A 27882-nucleotide genomic window follows, 5' to 3' on the forward strand; every position below is an offset into this window, starting at 1 on the left:
GTGGACAGACGGAATAGTGAAAAACTGAATGATGGATGAAAAACCGAATAGATGACAGAATGTAAAGGGTAAATGGTGGACATCAGCAGGTAAATGGTAGGATGAAAGGATGACTGTATAGACCGATGGAAGAGACAAGAGATATCTTCTGGGGAGGGTCATGATGATTTGCTTCATTTGCTAGTTGCCATAAGAGCTTTGGTTTGATGTGGGGTTATTTTCAGTTTCTTCCTACTCACGTGCTCAAAAATATATAGTATTGTGCCAAACATCATCAATTAACAGTATGGCATTAAGAAGGTGCAACTATTGCAAAAAAAGGAAAAGTTAACATATTATCGCATTTCTCTTTCATTTCGTGTAATAAGTTAACCTGCTTTGTTTATATAAACACATTTATCATGTGCTTTGGTGTGTGCTGCAACTATTAAGGAAGTTGATAATTATCATTAGGTCTTGCTCTTAGCCCCGCCCCTAGCTCCGCCCAGCCACACCCACTCACTACAACTCTAGCTCATTTTAATGAGTACCTGCACTTATTTTTTTCTATTTAAAGCACTGTCCAGGCCTGTTGGCTTTACCAGCGCTCGTCCTCCATTGGTTTCCCAGTTCCCCCTTTAAAGGTGCAGACAGTGCCAAGTAAGTTGTTGACACTGCCAGCTCAGAGGCAAACGCCCCCAAGTTACACTAGTGCCAGGCAGTGTGAAATCAGAGGCAAACACACACACAGCTCTTGGTGCAGATAATCATAGCACAATCCCAGACACAAGAAACCGCAGTGCCAAGGCTGACAAGTGTTCCATGAAGCGTAGGACATTTAAGGACTGTCCTGTATGTTTAGCTCACTGCAGCTGTGCTGCCTGGAACTTGTAGTTTTGATTTTACCATTCACAGCCAGCATGTGAAACTCGTTTCAGTAAACAGCCCAGACGTAGAGGCACTGCTTTTTCTGCAGCAACGACTCCCACCTCTAGAGGCAGCACTCTCAGCAGAGATTCGGGCCTTCCCAGAGGTAGACGCCCCGGTACAGATTCAAACATAAATTGCTCACATGCAGACACAACATATAATCTGAGGACACTCCCAGCTCAGCCGCAGACACGCCCTACTCTGGTGCAGACGCTCCCAGGTTAGCTTTATGTGCATGAGCAATAACCAATCAAAACCCAATTCTCCACGAAGCTGTAGAAGGAAGTAAAGACAGACACTCCCACTTCACAAACTGGCAGAAACGAAACTTAACTTCGTCACCTTGTATATCAGCAGGAACATGGCTGCATCTATCCATCTCCTAAATTTGAAGGAGGAAGCCACGTGCTCCATATGCCTGGAATATTTTACAGAACCGGTGTCTGTGGAGTGCGGACACATCTTCTGTCTTTCCTGTATCAATCGGTGCTGGGAGGGGCTGCAGACAGACTTTCCCTGTCCTGAGTGTAGAGAAACCTGTCAAAGTAAGAAACTCCGACCGAACAAGAGATTGGCAAATGTGGTGGAAACGGTGAAACATCTTGACTTACTGAGTGCGACCCCCGAGGAGGCGAATCTGTGCCGAGAACACGAAGAGAAACTGAAACTGTTCTGTGAAGATGACCAGGAGCCCATCTGTGTGGTCTGCAGCATGTCACGTGATCACAAGCCTCACACAGTGCTCCCCATTCGAGAGGCTGCCCAGGAGTACAAGGTATGTGTGCTACAGAGCTGGGGTATAGGGGCAGGCAACACTGCTGCAATTCGAGTGGCTGCCCTGGAGCACAAGTTGCATCTGCTGGAGGTGAGGGTAAGGGGCGGATTCAAGCTCGCATTTGCTACTCACCATTCCAGAGGATTCTCTGGACTACTACAGTGTAAGAGGTACCTACTAGTTATAGTGTTACCTAAGACCTTTTGATTTTACCAAAATTATATGCATACTGTGCCTACTTATATGGGGCTTTTAGCATGCCCTTTTCATTTATTGGTCTGTTATTGTGTCATTCACATATCCCTTCCGCCCCTTACAGCATACGCAAACGGGTCCGCCTACTTCAGCCATTAGCTAACTTCACTGCAAGTGAAGGCATTCTGCTCTTACACAAAGAGCGCATCTGCTCACAATGTCAGGGATTTCTATGGCCCAAAAAGTATTTTTGCTTTTTAGCCAATGTTGTTTTTAGGTTGACGAGGGCCCAGCAGCTTTACCAACAGTAAGTGTGCAAAAAAAATTACAAAACAAGTTTGGACAAAGCCAAATGGCTGGAGGCCAATGCCAGACTTATTGGCTTTTACCCATTCATGTATATCCTGTGTCTGCTATTATCCTTACAAACTGCATACAGTTCATCTGCACTATCATGTGACTATGGGCATGAGATATCAATAAGTCACTATATCATACAGTTTTTATCTTGCCTTACAAGTCAGGGATAGGGTGGGACTGACCTTGGTTTGCTTTTGAAGGAAAGGGGGGTGCATGTATCAAAGGGTTTTACCCATTTTATGTCTGTGGGTAAATTCTATGGTACATAAGGGCCTGGATTCTTAGACCAAAACGTACTCTGTGATACTGAGGTGACTTAAGCATTTTTATGGGCCTGGTGATTCTGATAATGATAATAACCTGCTTTTAGGTTTATCTGTTCTGGTGCATCAGAGCCAATCCTGCAAATGTCATGACACTGACAAAATACAAAGACCTCCCTGGAATGGGAATCGCAACCAATTTTTCAGGTCTCTCCTAGCGATGCAGCGCTTGTGCCGCTCTCCTTGGCGAGATCTATTGTTGTGGGTTTTGCGTCCGAAGGGGGACAGGAGATGTGCACTTGCCTGGACAGTCGATGTGCACGTGTATGGCTCGTGATGGTGTTTCTGCAGAATGCGTGCATGGAGTGCTTTCACTTGTTTATTTTGCTGCATCTCCTCCCTGGCGCAACGTTTTGACTTGGGGCTAAGAACTTTTTTTTTAATTCAACCGTACGCTGCATAGCAGTGCCGCTGATTACTACATCGGTGGCCATACACGCACACTGGCTGGAGGTGCGCTCGTTGTCTGGGGTCTGGTAAAGTTCAACCTCCGTGTCTGTTTCTTTCTACAAATTTCTTTCTTTTATTTGCTTCGAGTCGTGCGTGCGTGTGCAACAGACGGGGTTTGGTACCTCAAGGAACTGCGCCAGCTCCACAAGCGTAGCTGTCACATAACATTTGGATGCCGCATATCTGATTCCTCTGAGTTTTAAACCAGTAGATAACCCGCTTGCCTCCCATTCACCCGTCCTCTGTGTTATAGTAGAAGGAGAAATGCCTTATTTTTCCCTGTTTCTGGAACAGGAGCAGCCCTCATTCACAACATCAAGAGTTGGGAAAAGACACCCCCGAACCATAACACCCCCTCCCCTACCTGGCATGTGCAGTGATTTGCGGTTCGCCGACTTGGTAGCATACGCGTGGTTATCTTGTCATAAAAATAACTTGGTTGACATGGCTCTTCATACGTAGTTTCACCATCTGTAACAGCCGTAAATAGCTTGTGTCACCATTATCTAATATAATCACCAGGTTACTTGTGCTCAATAGACCGAGCTCATTAGGATTGAAGGCTAAGTGGGCCTGCTGGCATCAAATCTCTTAATGTGCAGGCCACAGTGTACTCACTGAGCCACCTCTGCGTCCTCATACCTCCTCCTTATATTACCCTCAAACCACTGCACACTGTTGCTTCTGCCCAGTTAAAGGCAACAACAAATTTCCAAAGCACCAATAAACAAACTCCAGCCTCTCACCTCCTGCACACCTATGCCTCCAATGTGCCTCCTTCATCTCAAAAGGAGACAAAAGGAGGCGCTCAGTGAGCCCAGGCATGGCACCTCAATCAGGCACTCTTCTTCCACTTCTGTGACCCACTTTCGGCTGAATCTGCTGAACTCATGCGTGCAGTGTGGCAATTCCTCTCGGTGAAGATCATGGCCACAGTAAGAATTCGTCCACATTTGTTCTGTCTTCTGTGTCATTCTGTCAACCGCGTCACTTCTTTACTCGGATCAAGGGTGTAGTTACCATTGGTGCAGCAGGTGCAGTCGCATGGGGGCACCGGGCCCAGAGGAGCCCACTAAACCAACACCAACAGCAGTCACAGGGCCTTTTTTCCCACTTGCATCAGCCCTATGGCATCCTTGCAACACCAATGACTCGGATCTGTGAGCAATGCACCCCTAGCTTCACCGTCCTCATCACTCTCACAGCATTAATTGACTTATTCTTTTACCTCCTAAGCCAGTACTGAATAGCTTTAATACGTCCGGATGATCTCCATAGCCCCTTTCCATTTACACCCTGAGGGGTGCCCGGTTGAGCAAGAGCGGACAAGTTGTTCCCCAGCAGAGCCTGACCATTTCAACTTATCATTATCAGCGAATACTCGATCTCAGGTCAGCGATCTAGATAGAAGGACTGACAGTGGAGTTGTGCCTATCTTGCAAGTGTTACCATCTTTCCAGGTCCAGGAAGAATCAGTTAATGGGGAAACAATGAATATCCTCTCATGGAACCTGACCGGTATTAGTTGAAAGTGTAACTGTCCACATTGGTTGGACCTGGTTTCTCAACAGGAAATATGTCTATTTCAGGAAACCTGGTTCCAGACTCCCATACATATTCCTGGGTTTAAGTCCTTTTTTAAACCATCAGTTTCTGCTAAAGCGGGTCGGGCTTCAGGGGGCCTACTTATTTTGGTAAATCTTTCCCTGAACTGCGAAATAAATGAGCTGGCTACCAATAACCCAGACATTTTGGGGATTAGGCTAGCCCAGTGGAATGGATTAACTGTCGATATGTACAATGTATATGCCAGGAGCACTAGAGATGGTAGCTCACCGACTCTTTTTGCCTTGGATAACCTATTGGGTGACCGGAATATCAGCTATCTGCTGATAATTGGTGGTGATTTTGATGTTATATTCGAACCCCTGGATTGGATCGAGTCCCTTGATGTGTCTGAAGAGGACAAAGTTTGGAGGGTACCCTCGTTGGAATTACCCCCAATCAAAAAATGGTCCCACGCTGCCCTCCAACTGGACGCAATCTCCCTGGAATACAGGCTAAGGGCTACCAATGGACGAACCAATTCCGACAGAAGTGGTGGGATGACCTTTATAGGAACAAAGGGGTCAAGTCGGATCGACTATATATTAGTGGATCTGACCCTGTGGCCTCAAGTCCAGGACATGCTTATACACCAGGCCTGTGACACTGATCACAACTCCCTACACTTATCTATTAGCCATCTATGGGGGAGTATTCGGCAGGACTCTACTGCCCCACTATGCACAAGGGAGTTGAGTGCCACAAATGATAAGCACCGGCTTAAATGGCCCATGGTCCTGGCGGACAAACTTTTTTTTTTTTTTTTTTTGGTGTAAGACATTTATTTTGAACAAATAAGATAGAAGATTCACACTGCGTCACGCCAACAACCCGGAGGCAGGCCGCTATCAGATATAGAATGCACAAAGATCAGGAAAACAGAATAGGGGCCGTAATCCGGCCGGTTCCAACATTCCTAGGCAGACAGTTAACACAATAACATCTTAAACGTATGCAGTGCAACTTCAGCGAGTAAACGGTCTTACTTTTCTCTCAGTGCGTTTGACATTTAAAGGCATCAGGAATCAATTGAGCCGCCCCTGGGCAAACAGCGGTCAACAACCAGCTGCAGCGGCATGTGGAAAGGATGCGTCTAACAGCACCGTTTTTCTCCCAACATGTCCCACCAACAAACAAAAACCGAAAACATCAATCATAGGTGCAAGTACATAGAAAAACAGCCATAGAACACCTCAGCCATCAATAAGGTCTCATGGACCCGCGCCGGATCGTCCCGAAGGAGGGCGAGCCACAGTTAGGGCGGGTGTGTGGCGACATCTATTCTGTGCACGTATAGGCTAGGGGGCGGGGGGGGAGGGGTGGGAGGGGCAGGAATGAGGCCGCGAGAGGGCCAGTGGGAGAGGGGGGCCAGAGTCATACCCGGGGGCAGTGGGGGCCGCAAGCGCAGAGCGTGTGTCAGTGCAGGGCCGGTCCGCGCCAGCGCAGGTCCATGGGACGACAATCACTCAGCCATGCAGTGTACACATTCAGCCCATATCATCTGAAACACTCGTATCAGGTGATGTACCTGGGGTGTCCGAACTTGCGCGTTCTCTAGTCCACTGAATAAATGGGTCCCATATATCAGTAGGTCTGGAAGCGGTGGGCATAGTCTCCCAGTAGTGCGTCAGTTGAGTATGGCCGTATGTCACATCCCTAATCCAGCCCTTGAAAGAGGGGAGAGCCGACCTGCCCCAATGCAGTGCGATCTGTCGTTTGGCGTATAAAAGGAGTAATGCATGCAGTTTCCTGTCGCAGGGTTCAGTGTCTTTAACGTATCCTAGCAGACCTAGTAGTGGGGTCGGCGTGTCGTTCCTATGTGTGATTTGATTGATGGCTGTGAAGACCTCCGACCAGTATGCACCCAGCCTGGGGCAACTCCAAGCCACATGGATAAAGGACGCACCCTCCCCTCCACATTTCCAGCAAGAGGCGTCCGCACGGACGCCCATACGGTGTAATAGTGTCGGCGTGCGATAATACCGGTGCAGGAATTTGAAGTGGATGAGCCGCAGCCGATAGTTCGGAGATAGTGCCGTGAGTTGCTTACAGCAGTACTCCCATGTTTCGTCCGACAACTGGTCTTCCAGGTCCTCAGCCCAAGCTTGCTTGGCCGTGGCCACCATCAGTGGTGCCTGTTCCTGTATGCAATTATACAGTCTAGATACCAGCTTTTTGGGGGAAGGTCGTGAAAGCAAGTTTTGGAGGGCGGACAGTATGCACGGCTCCTCTGGGAATCGTGGACCTAACTTTTTGCAGGACTCCCTAAGGGAATGATACAGGAACATGTCTGCAAAAGAGTCGGGCTGGTCGTCCCCACTGGCGGCCATCTCGAAAAAAGTGCCGTCAGGCTATAGGTCAGCAAAGGTGAGAAGTCGGTTTCCACGGATCGTGAGGACGTCGCCTCTGGCTGTCAAACAAGGTAGCATCGGGTTACCCCTCAGGGGGATAGCCGGCGGGTAAAGCAAGGAGAGCCCGGCTCTTTTCTGAAGCTCGCGCCAGGCCCAGCGGACCATTTCCACTGTGTCCACCTCTCGCGACGGGCATGTAACTTTCCCGTACAGTGCCACTCGTAGTGGCAAGGGGGCGACCACCGCTAGTTCCACCGCCGCATGCGGCTGGTAGGGAGTGGGATAGGCCCAGAAATGTAGGAACTGAGCTTGCGCACAGAGGGAGTAGAGCTTCAAGTCAGGGGCACCCAGGCCCCCTTGTCGGAGCGGAAGTGTGAGCAGGTCCCAGGAGACTCTGGCCTGCCCACCGGCCCACACCAACTTCAGCAGCAGCGAGCGGATGCGAGCGTGGAAGTGAGTTGTCATTGGCAGTGGTATGTTTACGAACAAATACAAGAATTTGGGGAGAACCACCATTTTCGCCAGTGCAATCCTCGCAACCAGGGATAGAGGTAATTTGTTCCAGACCTCGATCTTTCCCTCAAGCCAGTCCACCGCCCTCCCGAAATTTAGCGACCACAACTCCTGCACATCCCGGCTGATCCAGACACCCAAATACTTGACCGCTTCTGTGTCCCACCTAAGGGGGTAGTCCGGAGCAGGGCGAACAGTGCTCTCCGTCAGGGGGAAGGCTACCGACTTTGACCAGTTGATGGATACCCCCGCCAGGCCCTCAAATCTCACAAATTCTCGGAGTAGCGGACTCATGTTGTCTTTGGGATTTATGACGTATAAAGTGACATCATCCGCGTATAGCGAAATTAGCAAGCTCCTAGCGCTGAATCCAATGCCCCTGGCAGTATGGTGTTGCCTTATGCGAGCCGCAAGCGGCTCCATCGCAATTGCAAAAAGGAGCGGGGACAGAGGACATCCCTGTCTGGTACCCCTTGAGACACTAAATGGCTTGGAAACAAGCCCGTTAACACTCACCCTGGCTCTAGGTTCCGTGTATAGGAGCTTGATCAGAGTCATGAAGTTTTGACTGAAGCCCATCCGCCCCAGAACACTAAAAAGGTAAGGCCATTCTAAGGAGTCGAAGGCTTTGGTGGCGTCCAGAAACACCACCGCCGCCTGTACTGATGGGTGCAAGTAGTGAAGGACAGAAAAAATAGTTCTGAGATTATGTGATGTCGCGCGGCCAGGGATGAATCCCGATTGATCTGGGAGCGCAATCATAGGCAACATTGGTTGTAATCTATCTGCAATTACCTTCGCGTAAATTTTAGCATCCACGTTTATAAGTGAAAGGGGCCTGTAGGAGTCCAGTTGTTGTTCATCCTTATCTGGCTTGAGTAGCGTGATAATTAGGGCCTCACGCATGGAGTCCGGAAGGGAATTTAATTCAAGAGCCTCGGCAAATACGGAGTGTAGTCTCGGCGCCAGTTCATCGACATAAGTTTTATAGAAGGATGTAGTTAGGCCATCAGGGCCCGGGGCTTTGTTGGCCGGCATGCTTTTAATCACCTGAGCGATATCTTGTATTGTGACAGTGAGGTCCATGTATTGTCTGTGGTTGTTGTTAAACCATATGAGGGCGATTGAGTCAAGAAAGTCCCGCAGTGATGCCGGTGTCGTGGGTTGTTTTGAGGTGTAAAGGGTGGCATAAAAATCCGCGAACGCACCTAACACAGCCTCTTGGCCCATCACTAGGTTGCCGGATCTATCATAAATGGTGTGGATATAGTTGGATTGTGTGCGAGGAGCTATCAGCCTAGCAAGGGTCCTTCTCGGCCTGTCCCCCTCCCCGTATCTGCGCGCCTCAGCCTGTTTCCCCAGGAATCGCACCTCCCGCTCCGCTTCCTCATTGAAGGCTAGCAGCTTGGTTTTCAGATTACCAGCAATTTCCAACGACGGGTCAGAGCTAAAAGCGATATCAAGGTCTCTCAGTTCCCCCTCCAGTTTAGCTAACGTGTCCCTGATGGTGCGTAGGACCCCTGCTTTCCGTGCTATACATTGGCCTCTGATCACAGCCTTAAAGGCATCCCATACAATGGCCTCAGAGGAGACAGACCCAGCATTTTCAGTGAAGTATTTAATGATGTCTTCCCTAATCCCCTCTACAAACACAAGGTCTGTGAGCGCGTGTGGGGGAAGGCGCCACTGGAACGCCCTGTTTATAGTGTCGGGGGGGCGCAGCTCCAACATACACGGAGCATGGTCCGACAGTGATCTAGCCATGATATCAACATTCGACACCCATGTTGCAACTTCAGGAGACACCAGCCAGAAGTCTAATCTGGACCAGGTGGCTTTATGACAAGTGTAGCAGGTCCCCACTTTGACCCCCGGATTCCTGGCTCTCCACACATCAGATAGCATACCCTCACTCATGACATCCAAGATCGCCTGGCGCGCTTTAGCATGCTGTGGTCTGCTCACACCTCTACGATCCATGTCATCATTCAGTACAATGTTGAAATCACCCCCCATTACGACCGTCTGGCAGTCCAGCAACGCAATCTCCGCCCAAACACTTCTGAAAAAGTCGGGATCGTCTACATTGGGACCATAGATTGCAGCCAGCACAATGGGTCGCCCTTGCAAAGAACCATGCAGCAAGACATACCTCCCTTCTGCATCACGCACTTGAGAGTGCTCTCGCCAATCCAACCCTCTGCGAATGAGTATGGCTACGCCTCTCGCGTAGTTGGAGTAAATGGAAGAGTAAACGTGGGCCCATCGGGAATTTTTCAAACGGGGTGAGGGGGTCGCGTGGAGATGTGTTTCTTGTAAGAAGCAAATGTCTACACTGTGTCTAGATAATATACCATGCATCAAACGGGCTTTCTTGAAGTCCCCAAGGCCCCTAATGTTCCAAGTCCAGAGCTTAATACCCCCCATCTAGAATGTTTGATAGTGTCGAAACCCTCCCCCGTACCCCCATCCCCAAAAGCCAGAAGGCCGCCTAGACGCCATGGCTACAAGCACAGTTCGCAAACAGATAAGCATGTGTAGCAGTACATTGCACCAGTCCAAAACTAAAACTCGCAACTTGTGAAACCCCCCCCACCAACCCCCTCCCTCAGCAACCCCCCAATCAGGTCGTGACATATCCCAGAAGCAGGCACGCATGGCGTGAAAAAACCCCAACATCAATAACAAAGGGAGGCACCCCATGAGGCGTGGTGTGCCCAGCAAACACCCCACGGGGTGGCTACAGTCAAACTTTAAAGTTCCTGGGCTCTAACAGTGCCCCCATCCCGAGGTCCACAAAGTTCATAAATAACCAAAGTCTCAAAGAAAGCGCGGACGCAGCAGCTACAGGTTGGCGCTCAAGAGCGCCTCAGTGACTTACCCTCAGTGAGTCAGTTCGGAAGTAACAGACCTGTGTCCAAGGCAGACTCGGGTTCCCAACTGTGAGTCAAAGAGGCAAAGTTGCAGCCGTACAGGGTGAAAGCCGTAGTTTCCTCAGTCATTGTCACTGAGGTGGTCTGAAGCTTCCTCAAGTCGTGGCGATTTCCTTCTGGCTCCAGCACAGATGTGTTTAGTGAACTTGAGTGCAGACTTGGCGTCAGTGAAGAAGTGTGAGGTGTTTTCGTGTTGAATCTTCAATTTCGCCGGGTAAAGGAGAGAATAGGGCACACCAGCTTGCAGCAAAATTCTCTTCGCTGGCAGGAATTCCTTATGGGCTGCCTGCACAAGTGGGGTGAAGTCCGGGTAAAAGGAGATGTGGTTTCCTTGGTGTGTGATCTTACCCTTCTCTCTCGCCAAACGCAGGATGATGTCTCTATCTTGGTAGTTGAGCAATTTAGCCAGGATGGGACGCGGAGGGGCGCCTGGCGGAGGTTTTTTCCCAAGGGACCTGTGCGCTCTTTCCACCGTGAAAACCGGGGACAGATCTGGGTCGAACAGTTCATGTAGGAGATCCGATACAAACGATTCCATCTTGCCTATGTTTGTAGTCTCCGGAATGCCTGTAATGCGGATGTTGGATCTTCTGGAACGTGCTTCCAAATCGTCCGACTTGGAATGCAGATTGTCGATTTCCCGCTCCAGCGACGTGATATGTTGCTTGGCCTGCTGCTGGAACTCGCAACATTCAGTCTGCCTATTTTCAAGGCAATCCAGTCTCGTCTCGTGGGCGTCCACCTTAGTTTTCACGGATTCGAGTTGTGTGGCCATATTATCAAGCTTAGCGTCAATGCTCTTTAAGCTGGATCTCACCTCCATAATGAGGGCCCCAAAGTCAATGTCCGGAGTTGTACCTTGCGACGACGATGCGCCACTATCCGACTCCGTCGCCGGGTTTTTCGGGGGTCTCCTGTTGTCAAAGCTTATCTTAGACTGCTTGGCTTCGTTCTTCCCCATCTCTGCAGTCGGATGAATTCCGCGGATTGCGCAAAGGGGCAGCGCCTATCTAGTGCCTTGTTCAACAAGTGCGCAGCCCACGTGCAACTGTCCAAGTGGCGCCGGGCGCGCCAGGCGTAGCTATGAGATTTCGGTGCCTAGTCCAGTCGTGTGGAAGATAGGCGCAGGTGCTCAGTGGCTCCCCAGAGCTGCAGCGCACAGAGCGGGCCTCGTCAGGGTTCAAAATGGCGGGCACCCGTATTGCAATGGCGAGCCCGCGCTACAGGCGGGAAATCCACAGCACCGGAGCTCCCGGGGACCGGAGCCGCAAGGCGCGCAATTATATGAGCGGAGGTCCGCTCCGCACAGTGAGTGGCAGACGGTAGGGCCAGGCGTGGTGGCGAAGCGGGTGGAACTCCAAGCCGCCCCCGCCTCACCGCAACTGCACTTCACCCCCTTTCCGGCCCCCGCAGCAATGTAGGCAGTGTTGGCGCGACCCCCTTGTCTGCCACCGGGGCTCCCCACAATCCAGCGCTACCTTGGGTGGACGTTGGATCTCCTCGTGGCGTCCCAGTCAGTGTCGCTAAGCTGCGCCAGCCTCCGCAGCTTCTCACCCGCTCATTCCCTCCTCGGCTGCAACCGGGGCTCACCGGTATGACTTATGCGGCAGCTCCCCGGCAGGCGACGTTCCTCCGCAAAGTCCGCCAGATCAGCAGAGGCCTCCGCAGCCGCGGCCCACAGTGCCTCGCGACGCCCAGTAAGAGGCAATTCCGGCGAGGGGCAGGGCGGGCGCGCAGGTCGGTGAATGTTCAGGTCGTCGCCGCTCCGAAGGGGTGTCGCCTCCGCGCCCCAAACTCAGGTTTAAGGATCACCTGGGTGTTCTGAGTCGAACCCGGGAATAACGGGGGTCTGCAGGCACCAGGAGCAGGATAAATGGAGGATTAATTAGTGTAGCCGGCGGAGCTCACGCAGAGAGCGGCCATCTCGCTGCTCGGCTAGCCACGCCCCCACCCCTGGCGGACAAACTTAAAATTCAAAAGATCAACGAAGTTCTAGCTGAGTATTTATCGATATTAGAAGCAGCAAGTATCGACTCTCACTCCTTGAACACCTGTAGTGCCATTCACGGAAAATTCTTCAAGCAATTGGCTACCTTCTTTTACATCCCCTTTTCAAAGACAAGATCCTTCCAGGGTAGCCGCCTTGGAGCAAATCCGTGGTACAATATAGACTGTAGGCTTGCTAGAGCAAGATTAACCACAGCTATTAAAAATAGGGACCCAGTAAGCATCCGTGAATGCAGAAGGGCCTATAAACAGGTACAGGGCATAGCCAGAGGGAGATGGGAAGAACTAGAGGAGGCTATTGGTCATCCTGACCCTCGATAATTCTGGCTGTTAGTGTCCAAGGCAAATTTTGAACGTAACCCTCCCCTGGCCAACAATATTACATCATTAGAATGGTACAATCATTTTAATGCGCTATATTCTTTAGGTAATACTACAGAGCCCCCCAGCTTGGACGTCCAACGAAGCATAATTGTATTTACTAGGAAGGTGATTATGAGGTCGTTAGATGCCATTATACCTGCTAAAGCCCCAGGCCCAGATTTTCTTCACCTGACCTTGCATCCCCTCCCTCATGCTCTGAATTATACTTGTCCTGTGAGACGAGGAATCACTCTGGTTCCGGAACATCTTTTCCTTCAACCCTTTTCGTAGACAATTAATAACTAGAACTGGATTTGTTTCTTGTCACAGTCGCCATGGTGCCTGTACTCTCTCTATGGTAAGTGTATCTCAACTGAGGCTGCCAGCGGCACACGCAGTGTGCCTGCTCAAAAGGATGGTCACCTAAGTGCCACATTAGGCACATTCCCACGTCGAGGTGTGGGGACCCCCGGGAGGAGTCCCTAAAGTTCGGTGCAGATTCCGCGCCACTTCCAGCGCATCTTGGGTTGGGGCGAGGTACTTCTACCTGCCCATCTGGCCGTTCTTTTGGTATCTCCTGGTCATGCCATCGGGTCAGGTCGTGGTTGTGGTCTCTTTGTTTCGCTGGATACGCTGTTGTCCCCCTGCTGTCCTGTTGCGTGATGCCTGGAGCCCTTTGGCGGCATAAAGCATCTGTGATTTATTGCGGTGAGAGGGGGCAGTTTTCTTTTGCCTCCTGGTGGCGCCCGTTGTCTACATTTCTGGAAACCTAAATAAAGCTTACTTTAAACTCTCTACAATCGCCGGGATCATCCTTATTACACTTACGACGACTTGGAACCACCCACGTGTGTACAAGACTGTTCTCAAGGAAACGGAAATGAGGGACATGTACCGGAAAGAGAGTCAAGCTGAAGAGTTTCCACTATTAAAGGACTCTGGACCTCAACACAAATACTCCGATTTAACTCACAGCAAGTACTTTGAATTTCTATTTGATATATTTAATATAACTGCGAGACCACTGTTACTCAAGCTCTCCTGAGCTTGCGCTCTGTGCCTCTCGAGCATGGACTCAGCTGCGACTAGAGATCACTGTGATGTATTGGACTTTCTTGTTCCTCTGATTGTTTCTTTGTTCCTCGTCACTGAAACACAACGTTTTATGTTGCATGACTACCCTTGCGGCCATCTATAAAGAGCATGTAGTAAATTATTGGAAATTTGCACTGAAACACAGCGCCTCATCCTGCATGACTACTCTCCTCTGAAATATTGGAAGAGCAGACTTACTGTTTGTGCTCTATCACTCACATCTGTTTTCTTCCATCTGCCCTATTACACAGTGATGCGCACACCTTTGGTCATTTACGTGTCACTAATGGCTCACATTATTGACGCGGTGACACGCACACCTTGGTTCTTTTGATATGCATACTTCTTTATCCTGCCTATCATTATTGGTTGAGGTTTTGATGCGCACACTGTTTGAATATTTGTTTACCAGCTTTACTACGCTGACACGCACACCTTTATTGATCGCTTGTCTTCATTAGTGTTTAACCTACACAGTGACACGCTTACCTTCAATCCTTGTTGGTCATTGTACACGGTGACATGCATGTCTAATTTCGGCCGCTTCAGTTTTTCAGCGGGCTATGGAAAAGATATTGAAGGGTGTGGTGGGAGTGAAGATCTAACAAGATGACATATTGGTGTCTGGTTCAACTGAAATGGAACACAACACAAGGCTTTGTGAGGTTTTAGATCCCTTTTTGAAGTCTGGTTTGATTCTTAAATGGGTAAAGTGCAAGTTTGGAGTTCAAGGGATTGAGTATTTGGAACATCTCCTCACAAACAGTGGAATTCAACCTAAAAAGTTGTTGGTTGATACAACAGAGAATTTGTCTTCTCCGAAGAATAGAGATGAATTGGTTAAGTTCTTGGGAATTGCCGAATTCTGCAACAAATTTATCCCTAATTTGCTGAGAGGTCATTATCTTTAAGATTTTTGTTAAAGAAAAACACAGAATTTGTCTGGTCCAATTTATGCAAAACTGAATTCATAGATATCAATCTAGCTTTAAAAATACGTCTGACCATGGGAGTTTCGATGTCAATGATGATGTGATTGTGATGACTGACGCTAGCTGTAGAGGTTTGGGAGGTGTCTCGTTGCAAAGATTAGGAGGTGAATGTAGGACAATTTCTTTTATTCTGAAAGGTCTGGTGGTGCTGAAATTAATTATTCAGTTAATGAGGCTTTGGCTGTATTTTGGACTGAAAGAAAACGGAGTAAGTTTCTTTGGGGCGCAAATCTGAAATAAAGACAGATCACAAACCTCTCAAGAAGGTCTTTTCAAAAAAAGGTGTGGACCTATAACCATCTACGCATACGTAGATGGGTTATTGCTCTTCAAGAGTTTGATTTTGAGATAAACTATGTCCCTGGTGCTTGCAACTTGCAGGCAGATTGTCTTTTAAGGTTAGTTACCGAATCTGCATGTGATGTAGACTCTTTAGAGGAGAGCTTTGCTGGTGAAGACTTTGACGAAGATTTCAATGTGTGTTTCGTTACTGAAGGGATTATACAAGAGACGGAGTAGAGGACTTCGCTAGAAAAGGATGTTTGTTTACAGAATGTGATGCAAATGATTAGTGTGGGGCGGAGTTATTGGGTTTTTGAAAAGTTCGCAATTAACTCTCTATAGTTGAGGATTTGCAAATGAGAGGGAGTAAGCTTGTTCCTCCTGAAGATTTGAGACTTGTTTTGGTAAAGAGGGCTCATTCCAGTCATATGGGCATTTCTAAAACTAAGGAAAGGGTTAGAGAGAAGTTCTGGTGGCCGTCAATGGATTTGATGATTGAGAGGGAGGTTAGAGAATGTTTGGATTGTGCAAGGGGTGACAAGGTGTTAAAGTATAGGACGCAGCCCATGGTTGTCAGGGAGAGAGCTACTGGTCCATGGGTCGACATTTCCATGGATATTCTTGGTCCTGTGAGGGTCAGTTCGCAGGACAGATATGTTTTTATTTGGTTAGACATGTTTTCACTGTGGCCAGAAATCAAAATTGTGAATTCAATTGAGTCTGGTGATGTGATAAAATTCTTAGAGGAGTTGTTAGAGAGAGAGGGTTTTCCCTCCAGTCTTCTTACAGACGATGGGTTGCAATTCACCTCTGGGCAAGTTGAAGAGTTTCTTAGAGAGAGAGAGAGAGAGAGAGAGAGGTGTGAAGCATAAGAAAGCTTCACTCTATCATCCAGAGTCCAATGGTGTTGTTGAACGTTTTGTTACAGTTTTAAAAGAGAGTCTGCAATTGTCCCTAGTTTGTGTGTCCAACTGGGTTGAAGGTTTTGAGGAAGAAATTGAGAGAGTACAGGTTGACTCCTCATTCCAGTACTGGGGTGTTGCCTTTTTGTTTGTTTAAGGGGAGGTTACCCTATTGTGAGGTCAGCCTTGGATGGCTCATTGAGAAAAGATTGAAGGTTGATAAGGAAAATTGTCTGCCTACAGGTTAGGAAGCCAAAGAGGAAGAAAAGAAGTTGAAGTCTAAGACAGTGTATGAAATGAGGAAAGCTGTTAAAGAGACAAGTGTCAAAGTAGGAGAGTGGGTGAGGATAAAATCCCCAAGGAAGAGGGTGAAGTGTTCAAAATTTGGCATGCCTTGTCATGTTAAGAATTTTTTTTAAAATGCTGGGAAAACTGTTGACAATAAGATTTGAAATTTGAGCAGAGTTTCAAAATGTTCATCTGAGCAGGAATCGCTTCCTTTGTCTTCCAATGTGATGGATTTAAGACCAGGATCTGATTCAGCTCCTTTGACGACTAATAGGGGAATAAACCTCCCTTTGAAATTGAACATACATAATAGGGAAAACCACCTCCCTATAGGGGAATACACCTCCCTTAGAAACTGAACAATGCGTAATAGGGGAAACCACCTCCCTATAGGGGAACACCCTCCCTTTGAAACTGACCAAAATGTAATAGGGGAAACTACCTCCCTATAGAAGAACACTCCTCCCTGAGAAACTGAACAAAATGTAATAGGGGAACTACCTCCCTATAGGTGAACACTCCTCCCTGAGAAACAGAATAAAAGGTAATAGGGGAAACGACCTCCCTATAGGGGAACACTCCTCTATGAAAAACAGAATAAGACCGTAATGTAGGAGCTCACAGTAAAAGGGGAACACATCTCCCTATAGGGGAACACACCTCCCTCTAGGTGAAAACACCTCCATTTGTGCTGACGCCCTCTCCTCCCTTGTCAAAGCTAAAATTCAATTCAATAAATATTCTTGGGATGCGGCATGTAATAACCTTCTTAAATTTAACTCAAAAATGTATGGTGGGCGCAATAAAGCTGGTAAATCACTTGCTAACTATCTCAAAATAAAGAAACAGAAGTCCAAAATAGCTGTTATTACCGACGTTCAGGGAATCCGTCATTGCACGGATGATAAGATCCTTGATTGCTTTGTTCAGTACTACTCCTCTCTATACACACCTGAATCGACGCCGTCCTCTGATCAAATAGATTCATTTTTCCAAACTATTCCTAAATCTCCAACTGCTGATGTTGATTTCTCCTCTCTTGATGCCCCCATATCCGAAAAAGAGATTCTTCAGGCCATTACTCTCTTACCTAAAGATAAATCACCCGGTCCCGACGGCTTTACTGTCCGTTTCTATTTTCATTTTAAGAATTTTTTATTACCACATTTATTCTCATTGATTGCTCATTTCCTCTCCATGGGTGAATCTAAAGGTTCCTTCACCCAAGCTATGTTATGCCTGCTTCCAAAAAAAGATAACGATCCCTCTCTCTGTAAAAATTATCGGCCTATTTCATTAATCAATACTGATTGCAAAATCTATGCCAAAATTGTAGCTTCCCGATTAAATTCCTTTATTCCCGACCTCATTAACATCTACCAATCTGGTTTTGTCAAAGGTAGGTCTATCACAGATAATTCTAGAACTCTCCTTAACATGATTCACCTTGCCTCTAAATTGAATTCCCCACTCGCTGCCATTACTCTGGATGCTAAAAAAGCTTTTGATAGGGTTTTTTTATTTTTTTTATTTCATCAAGCAGCAACATATAGACATTATACAATAGTACATATATATGTATCAATCTCTACGTACATTCCACTGTACTACTACATAGTTATTATATAGTAAAGATGATCTTACATTATCCTAATGATCCAAACCTGGGCATTGATACTCGACAATATTACAGGCACTGGAATGTACCCACGCAACCTTTACTGGCATCAGTATACTAACGCCTGTGGCAATTCCATAGTTAGTCAAATCTATAAGCATGACTCCGAGCTCCCCGGGCCAGAGAGTCCCCCACTCCCACCCGCCCCCCTCCCGGCTTCTGATTGCTGTTCCTCCTGTTGTTGGATTAAATAGTCTTGGATTGGCTGCCAAAAGTCTTTGGGCCTAGATGCGTGCGGTAGCTCGTCCTCGTAGGTTCCCAGTGTCTCTTTGCAATATGTCATTTCAGACAGCCAGTCCTTGAACCGAGGTGGTCGTTTACTGCCCCATTTAATTGCAACTCGCCTTTTTGCCAGTAAGAGTGCCATCACTAGCAGTTTGCGCCTTCTAGGCTGTTTAAGCCTATAGGTGCCCAGTAGGCACACAATGGGTGCATTGGGGATCGGCTCAGACAGCATTCGGGCCAGCACTGTCAACACCTCACACCAGTACTTTTCCAGTTTAGGGCACGACTAGGCTGTATGGACAAAATCTGCCCGGGGGGCAGAGCATCCGCGGCATTTATCGTCTGCCCTGAGGCCATAGCAATACAGTTTGTCTGGTGTTTAGTAGGTCTGATGGAGGAATCTAAAGTGTATAGTTAGTAAATTACAATTTGGTGTGAGTAAATGCAGCTGTGTGCAGCTATAGTTCCAGTCGTCTTCCGAGATAGGTACCCCAGTGGTCTCTACCCATCGTGCCAATGCCCTATCTGGATCTGAGTACTGTTCGTTCTGCGATGTGGTATATAGTTTTGTGACTAGTTTGTCACGCGTTGGTGCTGTGAGCAACGTCTGTAATGCCTGCACTGTTGTGGTTTCGGCTGGGAACGTATTCTATAAGTCTTTTATCGCTGCCCTTAATCTGAGGTAAGCGAACGTTTTTAGCGGTGCTTGGTGCGTGCTTAGGGAGGGGCATGTTAGTGGAATGAATGGAAAGGGGCGACCACTCGGTCCCCCCGAACGTATGGTGGAGTACCCCGATCCCCCCGGGAAGCCATTTTGGGCGGGGGGCGAGTCTCGGCTGGTATGCCCGAAGCGGCGTAGCCGGGGCGCGCCTTTTCCCGCCCAAGAGTGGGTTGTCCTAGACACTGACGCCGCTAGCCACGCCCCGGAGGCGGATTGGAGGTGGGTCCACGCCCGCCCGAAGAAGGATAAAAGGAGCGACAAGCCAACGAAGCATCCTCTTGTTCCTGTGCTCTGAAGCTGCACCTCCCCGTTGCACGTGAGCTCGAGACGGAACGAAGAGCCAATTTTGAGGATTTAATCTTTGTGTTTATTCTTTCAGTGAGTCGGAGTTTCTGGGCCTAGGACCTCGAGGAGCATACGTGGACGATGCCTAGCAAGAAGGTCGGAAAGAGGGTCGGGACTGATCAGATGCTTCGTATGCTGGTGAAGGATATGGCAGAGATGAAGAAGCAGATGGCGGCAATGAATGGTGCAGGGGGACCTAAGAGAGTCGTCGGACCAGCATTGCCGGGAGTGGTCCCTAACGGGAGAGGTAGAAGGGCCAAGAAGGGAGCGTCGGGTGGGGAGGCCCCGGTTCCCGAAGCACCCCCAGCGCACCCGGCCACGCCGATCGAGGCCCCGACCCCGGTCCCGAACGGGGGGCAACCAATCCCTGTGGTAGTCACTCCTGTGAACGGGGAGGATATGCCTCCTGAGCTGGCTGCCCAGTTGGCGGCATGGTTGGGCAAAGAGAACGAGGGGGCCACGGCTGATGATGCCAGGGCGATAATGAAGCAGTTGCGGCAATCGAAAGATGCTGCGAAGGCACCGTGTCCTCTTGTTTCCCCGCAGGCTCCCGTGGAACAACCAGTATCGGGCATTGGTTCGGCAGGGACAACGGTCACAGTTACCGGTTCAGGTAAGCAGCCATTGCCAATGGCGGGGGGGGGGATCGGTACCTTCAAGGAGGGAGAAAGTGGTTCAGCATATCCCGATTGAGGTAAAAGAAAGGATATGGGCTGATAAATATGTAAACATGTTTTCCTTACTGACCGATCACTATGAGATTGAGCATGTAAAAGGTCAAAAAGAGTTTCTGCACCCTAGTGTATGGCGCGCCAAGATGGCTGCTTTCAGAGTTGATGAATCGATAGGCAATTGGGGCAGAGCGTTTGGAATGTTCACTGCAATTATGGGGGAACGTAGGCCCGAATTGTTGGTGGAATTAGCCGTGTATCAGACACGTATCATGGAATTTTCCGAGACATATAGTGGCAATCAATGGTTTTGTTACGATAGCATATTTCGCAAGTCCAAGGAGTACGACACATCTCTGACGTGGGATTGTTTCGACTCCATTTCCTGGCAAAAAATGGAGAAATCAGGCATGGCGAAGTCGCCATCTTTGGGGGGAAACGGGGTCGAGTTTTCCCACCACTCGTCTGGGGCGCCCTTTCGGGCGGGATCAAGCAATGATCAGCACACAAGGAATAATGGCAACTCAGGAAAAAGGGGGGCATGCTGGAGCTTTAACAGAGGCAAATGTACTAGGCCGCAGGGGTCATGCAAGTTTAGGCATGAATGTACAGGGTGCGGGCAGTCCTCGCATCCCGAGACCATGTGCAGAGCCAAAACGGGTGACACGGGAAGTAGAGGGGGCGCCAAACAGGTCTGAAATAGTCCGAGGGGCGCCTCTCCCTACCCCGGTTGATACCATGGCAATGATTCCTTGGCTGAACGAATACCCGGATCATAGCTCCGCTGGGGTGTTGCGAGATGGCTTTTCGTATGGTTTCCGCATCCCGGCGGGGGATTTTCAGGGTAAAACACAATGTAGGAACCAACTGTCGGTTCTGCAGAATACGGCGGTGGTACAAGCAAAGATTGGGAAAGAGGTGACCCGAGGTCGGGTTGCCGGACCATATGACATGCCGCCTGTTGCTAATTTTGTTTGCTCGCCTCTGGGAGTAGTCCCCAAAAAGGACCCAGGGGAATTCAGGTTGATACATAATTTGTCAGCTCCGAGGGGTCTTTCGGTGAACGATGCGATTGACCCGGGAGTTTGTTCGGTGCGGTACGCATCTTTTGATGAGGCCGTCGCCATGTTGAATCGCCTGGGGCCCGGAGCGCTGATGGCCAAATCAGACATCGAGTCAGCGTTCCAGTTGCTCCCGGTACACCCAGATGATCAGCGTCTCCTTGGTTTTATGTTTCAGGGACGCTATTACATGGATAAGTGTATGCCAATGGGTTGCTCCATCTCTTGTGCGTATTTTGAGAAATTCAGTAGTTTTCTGCAATGGGCGTTCACAAGAACAACGGGGTTTACACATGTGATGCATTATCTTGACGATTTTCTGTTCCTGGGGACAGCCGGGGACACGGAATGTGCACAGGCTTTGAATGAATTTTGTGATCTCATGAGACGCTTTGGCGTGCCATTGGCACCAGGTAAGACAGTGGGGCCGTCTACTTCGCTTGAGTTTCTTGGAATAGAGCTCGATTCCGAAGAGGGGTGCTTCCGGTTGCCCGGGGAAAAGGTAATGAAATTTAAAGCCTCGCTTGAAACCTGTATTAGCGAGACGAAGGTGAATTTGCATCAGTTGCAGCAGACTGTGGGTCAGTTGAATTTTGCCCTTAGAGTGATACCAATGGCTCGCCCTTTTTCCCGCTCTATTGCTCAAGCCATGGTTGGCCTGAAGGAAGGGCACCACCGCACAAGGCTCTCGGCAGAGGTCCGCCAGGACATGCGCATATGGTTAGCATTCCTGGCGGATTTCAACGGTCGTGTCGTGTGGAACAAACCAACGGTTTCCTCCGAGGAGCTGGGGTTGTGGACAGACTCGGCAGGGAGTGTGGGCTTTGGCGCCATCTTTGGTAATCACTGGTCAGCACGAACATGGCCGTCATGGTGGCACGAGAGTGGGCTCACAAGTAACATTGGGTTTCTCGAACTGTTCCCTATTCTGGTGGCCTTAAAAACATGGCCTGAGGGGTTTCGTGATCACTCTGTGCTGTTCTGGTCGGATAATATGACCGTGGTTGAGTGTATCAATAGTCAGGCAGCACGCTGCAGATGGATTTTGAGATTGCTGAAGGAAATTGTTCTGCTGTGTATGAGACTAAACGTCCACTTTAGGGCAAGACATGTGCCAGGGGTGTTAAATCAGGCAGCTGATGCGCTTTCTCGTTCCCGTATGCAGGCCTTTTGGGGTTTTCTGCCCACAGCGGACCCGGTGGCGGCACCATTTCCCGAAGCTCTCTGGTCTCTCGGTGCCCCGGACTACAAGACCTCGTGGGAGAGAGTCTAGCACCCAGGACAAGGAAAGCATATGAAGGGGCGTTCCGTTCCTATTGGTCCTTTTTGGGTTCTGCCAGGGGGGTGCTTTGGGGCCAAGAGGAGTATGTCCTGAAATTTCTGTTATCATTACATGAGGCAGGCAAATCAGTGGCTACGGCCAATAGGCACTGGGCCGCCATTTCCTTCATGGCACGGGCTCATGGTATCCAGGATCCCACAGCGTCTTTTCTGGTACAAAAAGCGCTGCGTGGGTGGCAACGCCGTGAGGGTCGCAGAGTGGATGAGAGGCACCCGATAGGTCTGGAAAGGTTGTCTCAGTTAATGTCCGTACTCCCTGCGACTTGTTCATCTCAGTCAGAGACGGTGCTGTTCCGGGCCGCTTTTGCATTGGCATTCCATGGGGCTATGCGGGTAAGCGAACTGGTAGCAAAGAACAAGCAGGATACGGGGGGAGGTCTGTGCCGAGAGCACATTCAAGTTAAGGGGGAGACAATGGTAGTCTCATTTGCCAGGTCCAAGACCGATCAGGGAGCGATCGGGGACAGTGTAGTGGTCCAGCGGATTCCCGGGTCTCCCATGTGCCCGGTTGCATGCATTGAGGAGTATTTGGCGCAGAGGGCGGCATCATGGGGGGGAATCATTGCTGAGGCACGCCGACGTCACCCCACTGACTAGGTTTCAGTTCCAGCGGGTCCTTGCAAAGGCAATCGCAGCTGCGGGCTTGAACCCGTGCGATTTTGGGACCCATTCCTTTCGGATAGGGGCTGCTACAGAGGCTACAGCCAGGGGTCTGAGTGTTGAAAAAGTGAAACAGTTGGGGCGTTGGTCCTCGAATTGTTATAAAAGGTATGTGCGGTTGCACATGTTGTGAAGCTAATGTCATGCACTCACGCTTCTTGTTTTTGTTTGGTTTACAGTTACGCGAGCTTACGAGGCGGGGCGGACTGTGCAGTCGACCCGACACCTGGGAACCAGCGGTCAAAGATCACCGGCTGAGGAAAGAGTGGTGTGGGTCGTGGGCCACTCATACGTGGGGCGTGCCGCGGACGTATTCAAAGCAGGTGACATGATTCACATGGCTGGGGAATACGGGTGCAGGGTGACCTTCTACGGAAGGGGCGGGCTCTGTATTGACCAGTTCCAATCTTTTATGGAGGGTTTGTTAGGGCGGACAAGGTCACCGCCATCTATAATCATAGTGCATCTTGGGGGCAATGATTTGGTGACCACTGGTCGACGAGTACTTCTCGAGTTGATACTATCCACAGTAAGTTGGTTGGCGAGAAGGGTTCCGGGGTGCACGATTGCATGGTCCCATATGATTCCACGGAAGGTATGGCGGGGGGCTAATTCTGTGTCTGCTGTAAATCATTCGGTGAAGAAAGTGAATAACAAACTTGGGAGACTGTTCCGTACAAGTACTTGCATTCTATTCCTCATGGATGTATTAGGGGGGACAATATGTATCTAGAAGATGGGGTCCATTTGTCCCAGGTGGGGAATTCCTTACTCATAGGAGACCTCGTAGCTTGGTTGAAGACGTTGCAGCCATGACCTTTAAGTAGGAGTTTTGTGGGGGGTCCGGATAGCCGGTCAACTATCCGGCCTGTGGCGGTAAGGTCATGATCGGTGAGCAGTAATTGGAAGATCCCTAGAGGTGGGGCGTCACCCATTATGGATGGGAGCGCCCGGGGGGAGGCGGCCATTGGCCCCTCAAACGGGGAGGCGGTCCCCTCTAAGGATGGGGACGCCGAAAGGGAAGGCGGCCATAGACCCCTCCCTGGGGAGGAGGGGCTGCTGGGCCCCTCCTGGGAATTTCCCGGGGCCAGGATATCTGCGACGGCAGATGTGGTAAGTTGTGTGGGGTGGGAGGGGGGGTCTACGCTACCTTCTAGACACCTCACACGAGTCCTCGGACGACCACTAAGATGGCGTCGAGTTAACATGGGGCCCCCGTCAAGACAAGGGAAATTGGAAGTAGGCACAAAGGTACAGTCCTCTGTGCGACCGCCCCTCACAAGTGAGGGGGGAGTTCTGGTTTAGGGATCTGACACCGGTTACGACCTTGCCGTTGGCCCGTAATGTTAGGATGTACAATTTCAATTTTGAGAAATGCATTTGCAGGATGTTTAGTATCGGCTAGGAGAACCTTTGTATTAGAGATGTGTTAAGGTCAGCCAAGAACATCGCAATGTGGAAATGAAATTGTACATGATATGAAACTGTTATTTTAATGTTTTAATTTTGTTTCATATTTTAATAAATACGGCCGGGAGGGTAACTCCCTCCCGCCTTCCAAAAGTTCAGAACCGTTTCCGTATTCCCATTCTTGGGGATTGTGTTGAGAGGGGGTGGCGGGTATCTCAGCCATATGGAAAGGGGCGACCACTCGGTCCTCCCGAACGTATGGTGGAGTACCCCGATCCCCCCGGGAAGCCATTTTGGGCAGGGGGCGAGTCTCGGCTGGTATGCCCGAAGCGGCGTAGCCGGGGCGCGCCTTTTCCCGCCCAAGAGTGGGTTGTCCTAGACACTGATGCCGCTAGCCACGTCCCGGAGGCGGATTGGAGGTGGGTCCACGCCCGCCCGAAGAAGGATAAAAGGAGCGACAGGCCAACGAAGCATCCTCTTGTTCCTGTGCTCTGAAGCTGCACCTCCCCGTTGCACGTGAGCTCGAGACGGAACGAAGAGCCAATTTTGACCCACCCACCAGCCCCTGATGACAGCGAGTTGTTTTGAAAAAAGTTGTGTGACGTGGATTGTTTTCTTACAGGTTGTTCTGAATAAAGTTGGTCATTTTATATGAAATAAAGTTGATAATTTTCTTTTTCAGCATGTTTTATTCAGCAAAGTAGTTGCACTAGAGTTGAACAGTGATGTTCTGTAGAGTTTATACTTGGAATTGCTTAAGTATAATTGTCTTTTCTCCTCTTTAGTCTTAGTTGTCGTATTTATTTTTGGTCGGGCGGTAAGGTCATGATCGGTGAGCAGTAATTGGAAGATCCCTAGAGGTGGGGCTTCACCCATTATGGATGGGAGCACCCGGGGGGAGGCGGCCATTGGCGCCTCAAACGGGGAGGCGGTCCCCTCTAAGGATGGGGACGCCGAAAGGGAAGGCGGCCATAGGCCCCTCCCTGGGGAGGAGGGGCTGCTGGGCCCCTCCTGGGAATTTCCCGGGGCCAGGATATCTGCGACGGCAGATGTGGTAAGTTGTGTGGGGTGGGAGGGGGGTCTACGCTACCTTCTAGACACCTCACACGAGTCCTCGGACGACCACTAAGATGGCGTCGAGTTAACATGGGGCCCCCGTCAAGACAAGGGAAATTGGAAGTAGGCACAAAGGTACAGTCCTCTGTGCGACCGCCCCTCACAAGTGAGGGGGGAGTTCTGGTTTAGGGATCTGACACCGGTTACGACCTTGCCGTTGGCCCGTAATGTTAGGATGTACAATTTCAATTTTGAGAAATGCATTTGCAGGATGTTTAGTATCGGCTAGGAGAACCTTTGTATTAGAGATGTGTTAAGGTCAGCCAAGAACATCGTAATGTGGAAATGAAATTGTACATGATATGAAACTGTTATTTTAATGTTTTAATTTTGTTTCATATTTTAATAAATACGGCCGGGAGGGTAACTCCCTCCCGCCTTCCAAAAGTTCAGAACCGTTTCCGTATTCCCATTCTTGGGGATTGTGTTGAGAGGGGGTGGCGGGTATCTCAGCCATATGTGTTATGTGGGAATATTGCGCTCATCGTTGCTAGTCCCATTTCCTTCAGTGTCGTCATCATGTTCTGCTCTTGTGTGACTGACAGTTTGGGATGATGCACCAAAGGGAGCGCTGGTGCGTATAGGTGATATTTCCCTGCCCTTGTCGCCAGCACGTGCCATGCTCTGGATGTGCATTTGACTGGGTGTATTACACCGTTAGGATAGTTCCTCACTGGATCTGCTATGTATTCTGTTAGTCTGTGCGGGCGGACACTGTCGGTTTCCACTGCGATATGTGGAATATGGGAGTGCGGTTGCGACCAATAATGGGCATGATGTGCCTGTGCACAGTAGTAGTACAGTTGCAGATCGGGGGCGGCAAAGCCTCCCTGGTGGTACGGTTTCATGAGGACTTTCCAACTCACCCTGGGCTGTTTTCCGGCCCACGTGAGCCGTTGTAGCGCTGTACGTAGTCTGGCAAAGAACGCAGTCGTAAGCCATATAGGGATATTCCAGAACAGATAGAGGAATCTGGGTAAAACTATCATCTTTTGGACAGCTATGCGGTCAGCCATATATAGAGGCAATCTAATTCATTTTTCAATTTGGTCTTCCAGTTCGTTCATTGCCACTCCATAATTCGCCCTTATCACCGTTTCTGGGTCTCGGTGCACCCATACTCCAAGGTACTTCACCGGATCTGTGACCCATTTCAATGGGTAATCTAGCGTCGGTTCCGGGGTTGTTTCAGTTAAAGGGATCACTACTGATTTGTTCCAATTTATGCTAAGGCCTGAGTATTGTTCGAATTTAATATATTCCCTAATTAGTGGATTTAGATTCTTATCTGGGTGTCTAGTGTACAGGACCATATCATCGGCGTATAGGGAGATGCCCACAGGCCGGAGACTAAACTGGAGTGCCGTTTCCGGGTGTTTTTGCCTGATTTTGCATGCGAGGGGCTCTAGTGTAAGCGCGAACAGGATAGGGGACAGTGGGCATCCCTGCCTCGTTCCACGGGTTATCTCAAATTGCCGGGATGTGTGCCTGTTGATGCACACTCTTGCTCTGGGGCCATTATACAACAGGGCAATCCATTTCAGAAAGGCAGTTGGGAATGCCATTCTGGACAGGACGGTGATCCTGAAATCCCACTCCACCGAGTTGAAAGCTTTTGCCGCATCTAATAGTGCAGCTGCTGCCGGTATCTCGGGATGTAGGCTGTGGTACATCGTGAAGATTGTGCAAATGTTGTGGGTTGTGGATCGTGTGGGGATAAATCCCGCCTGATCCGGGAGCACCAGGAGTTTTAGCAGTGGTTGTATAGGATTTGCCATATCTTGGCCAATATTTTCGCGTCTATATTTATAAAGGAGAGAGGGCGGTATGATTCGCAAAAGCTGGGGTCTTTACCAGGTTTTGGAAAAGCTATTAGCAGTGCTTCCCGTAACGTCATCGGAAGGGCTCCCTCTTCATATGCTTCCTGGAACATCTGAGCTAATTGTGGAATCAACAAGTCTTTAAATTCTTTGTGGAATTCTCCTGGTATGCCGTCCATCCCCGGAGCTTTATTATTTGGCAATGAGTTAATCGCATCTCTAAATTCGTCCTCAGTAATATGATGCCCTAAATATTCCCTGTGGGTGTCAGAGAGCCAAGCCAGGCCTATATCATCAAGGTACTCATGAATATCTTTTTGTACGTGTGGCGACTTTGCGGTGTACAGTGTTGTGTACAATATCCTGAAACTGTCTAGGATGGATGGAGTGTCGTATATCTGTACATCTTGGTCTGTCGAGATGGTTGTAATGAGTGCTGCTCCCTGCGTTGGCCTGATTTTCTGTGATAATGCTCTGCCTGGTCTCCCACC

At 49.4% G+C, this 27882-nt stretch overlaps 1 protein-coding gene across 1 annotated transcript in view; it reads left to right on the forward strand.

Moving 5' to 3' along the window:
* The first annotated feature begins 761 nt into the window (after window positions 1-761).
* The window catches only part of LOC147717627 (E3 ubiquitin-protein ligase TRIM39-like), a 213899-nt gene continuing 186778 nt past the window's right edge, over window positions 762-27882 (forward strand). The window contains exon 1 of the mRNA XM_086924421.1: window positions 762-1684. Coding sequence (XP_086780547.1) covers window positions 1271-1684 — 414 coding nt within the window. The 5' untranslated portion in view covers window positions 762-1270. The remainder of the gene's footprint in view (window positions 1685-27882) is intronic.

This window comes from Lissotriton vulgaris, chromosome 5, assembly GCF_964263255.1.
Source record: "Lissotriton vulgaris chromosome 5, aLisVul1.2, whole genome shotgun sequence".
In the NCBI taxonomy this organism is placed as follows: Eukaryota; Metazoa; Chordata; class Amphibia; order Caudata; family Salamandridae; genus Lissotriton; species Lissotriton vulgaris.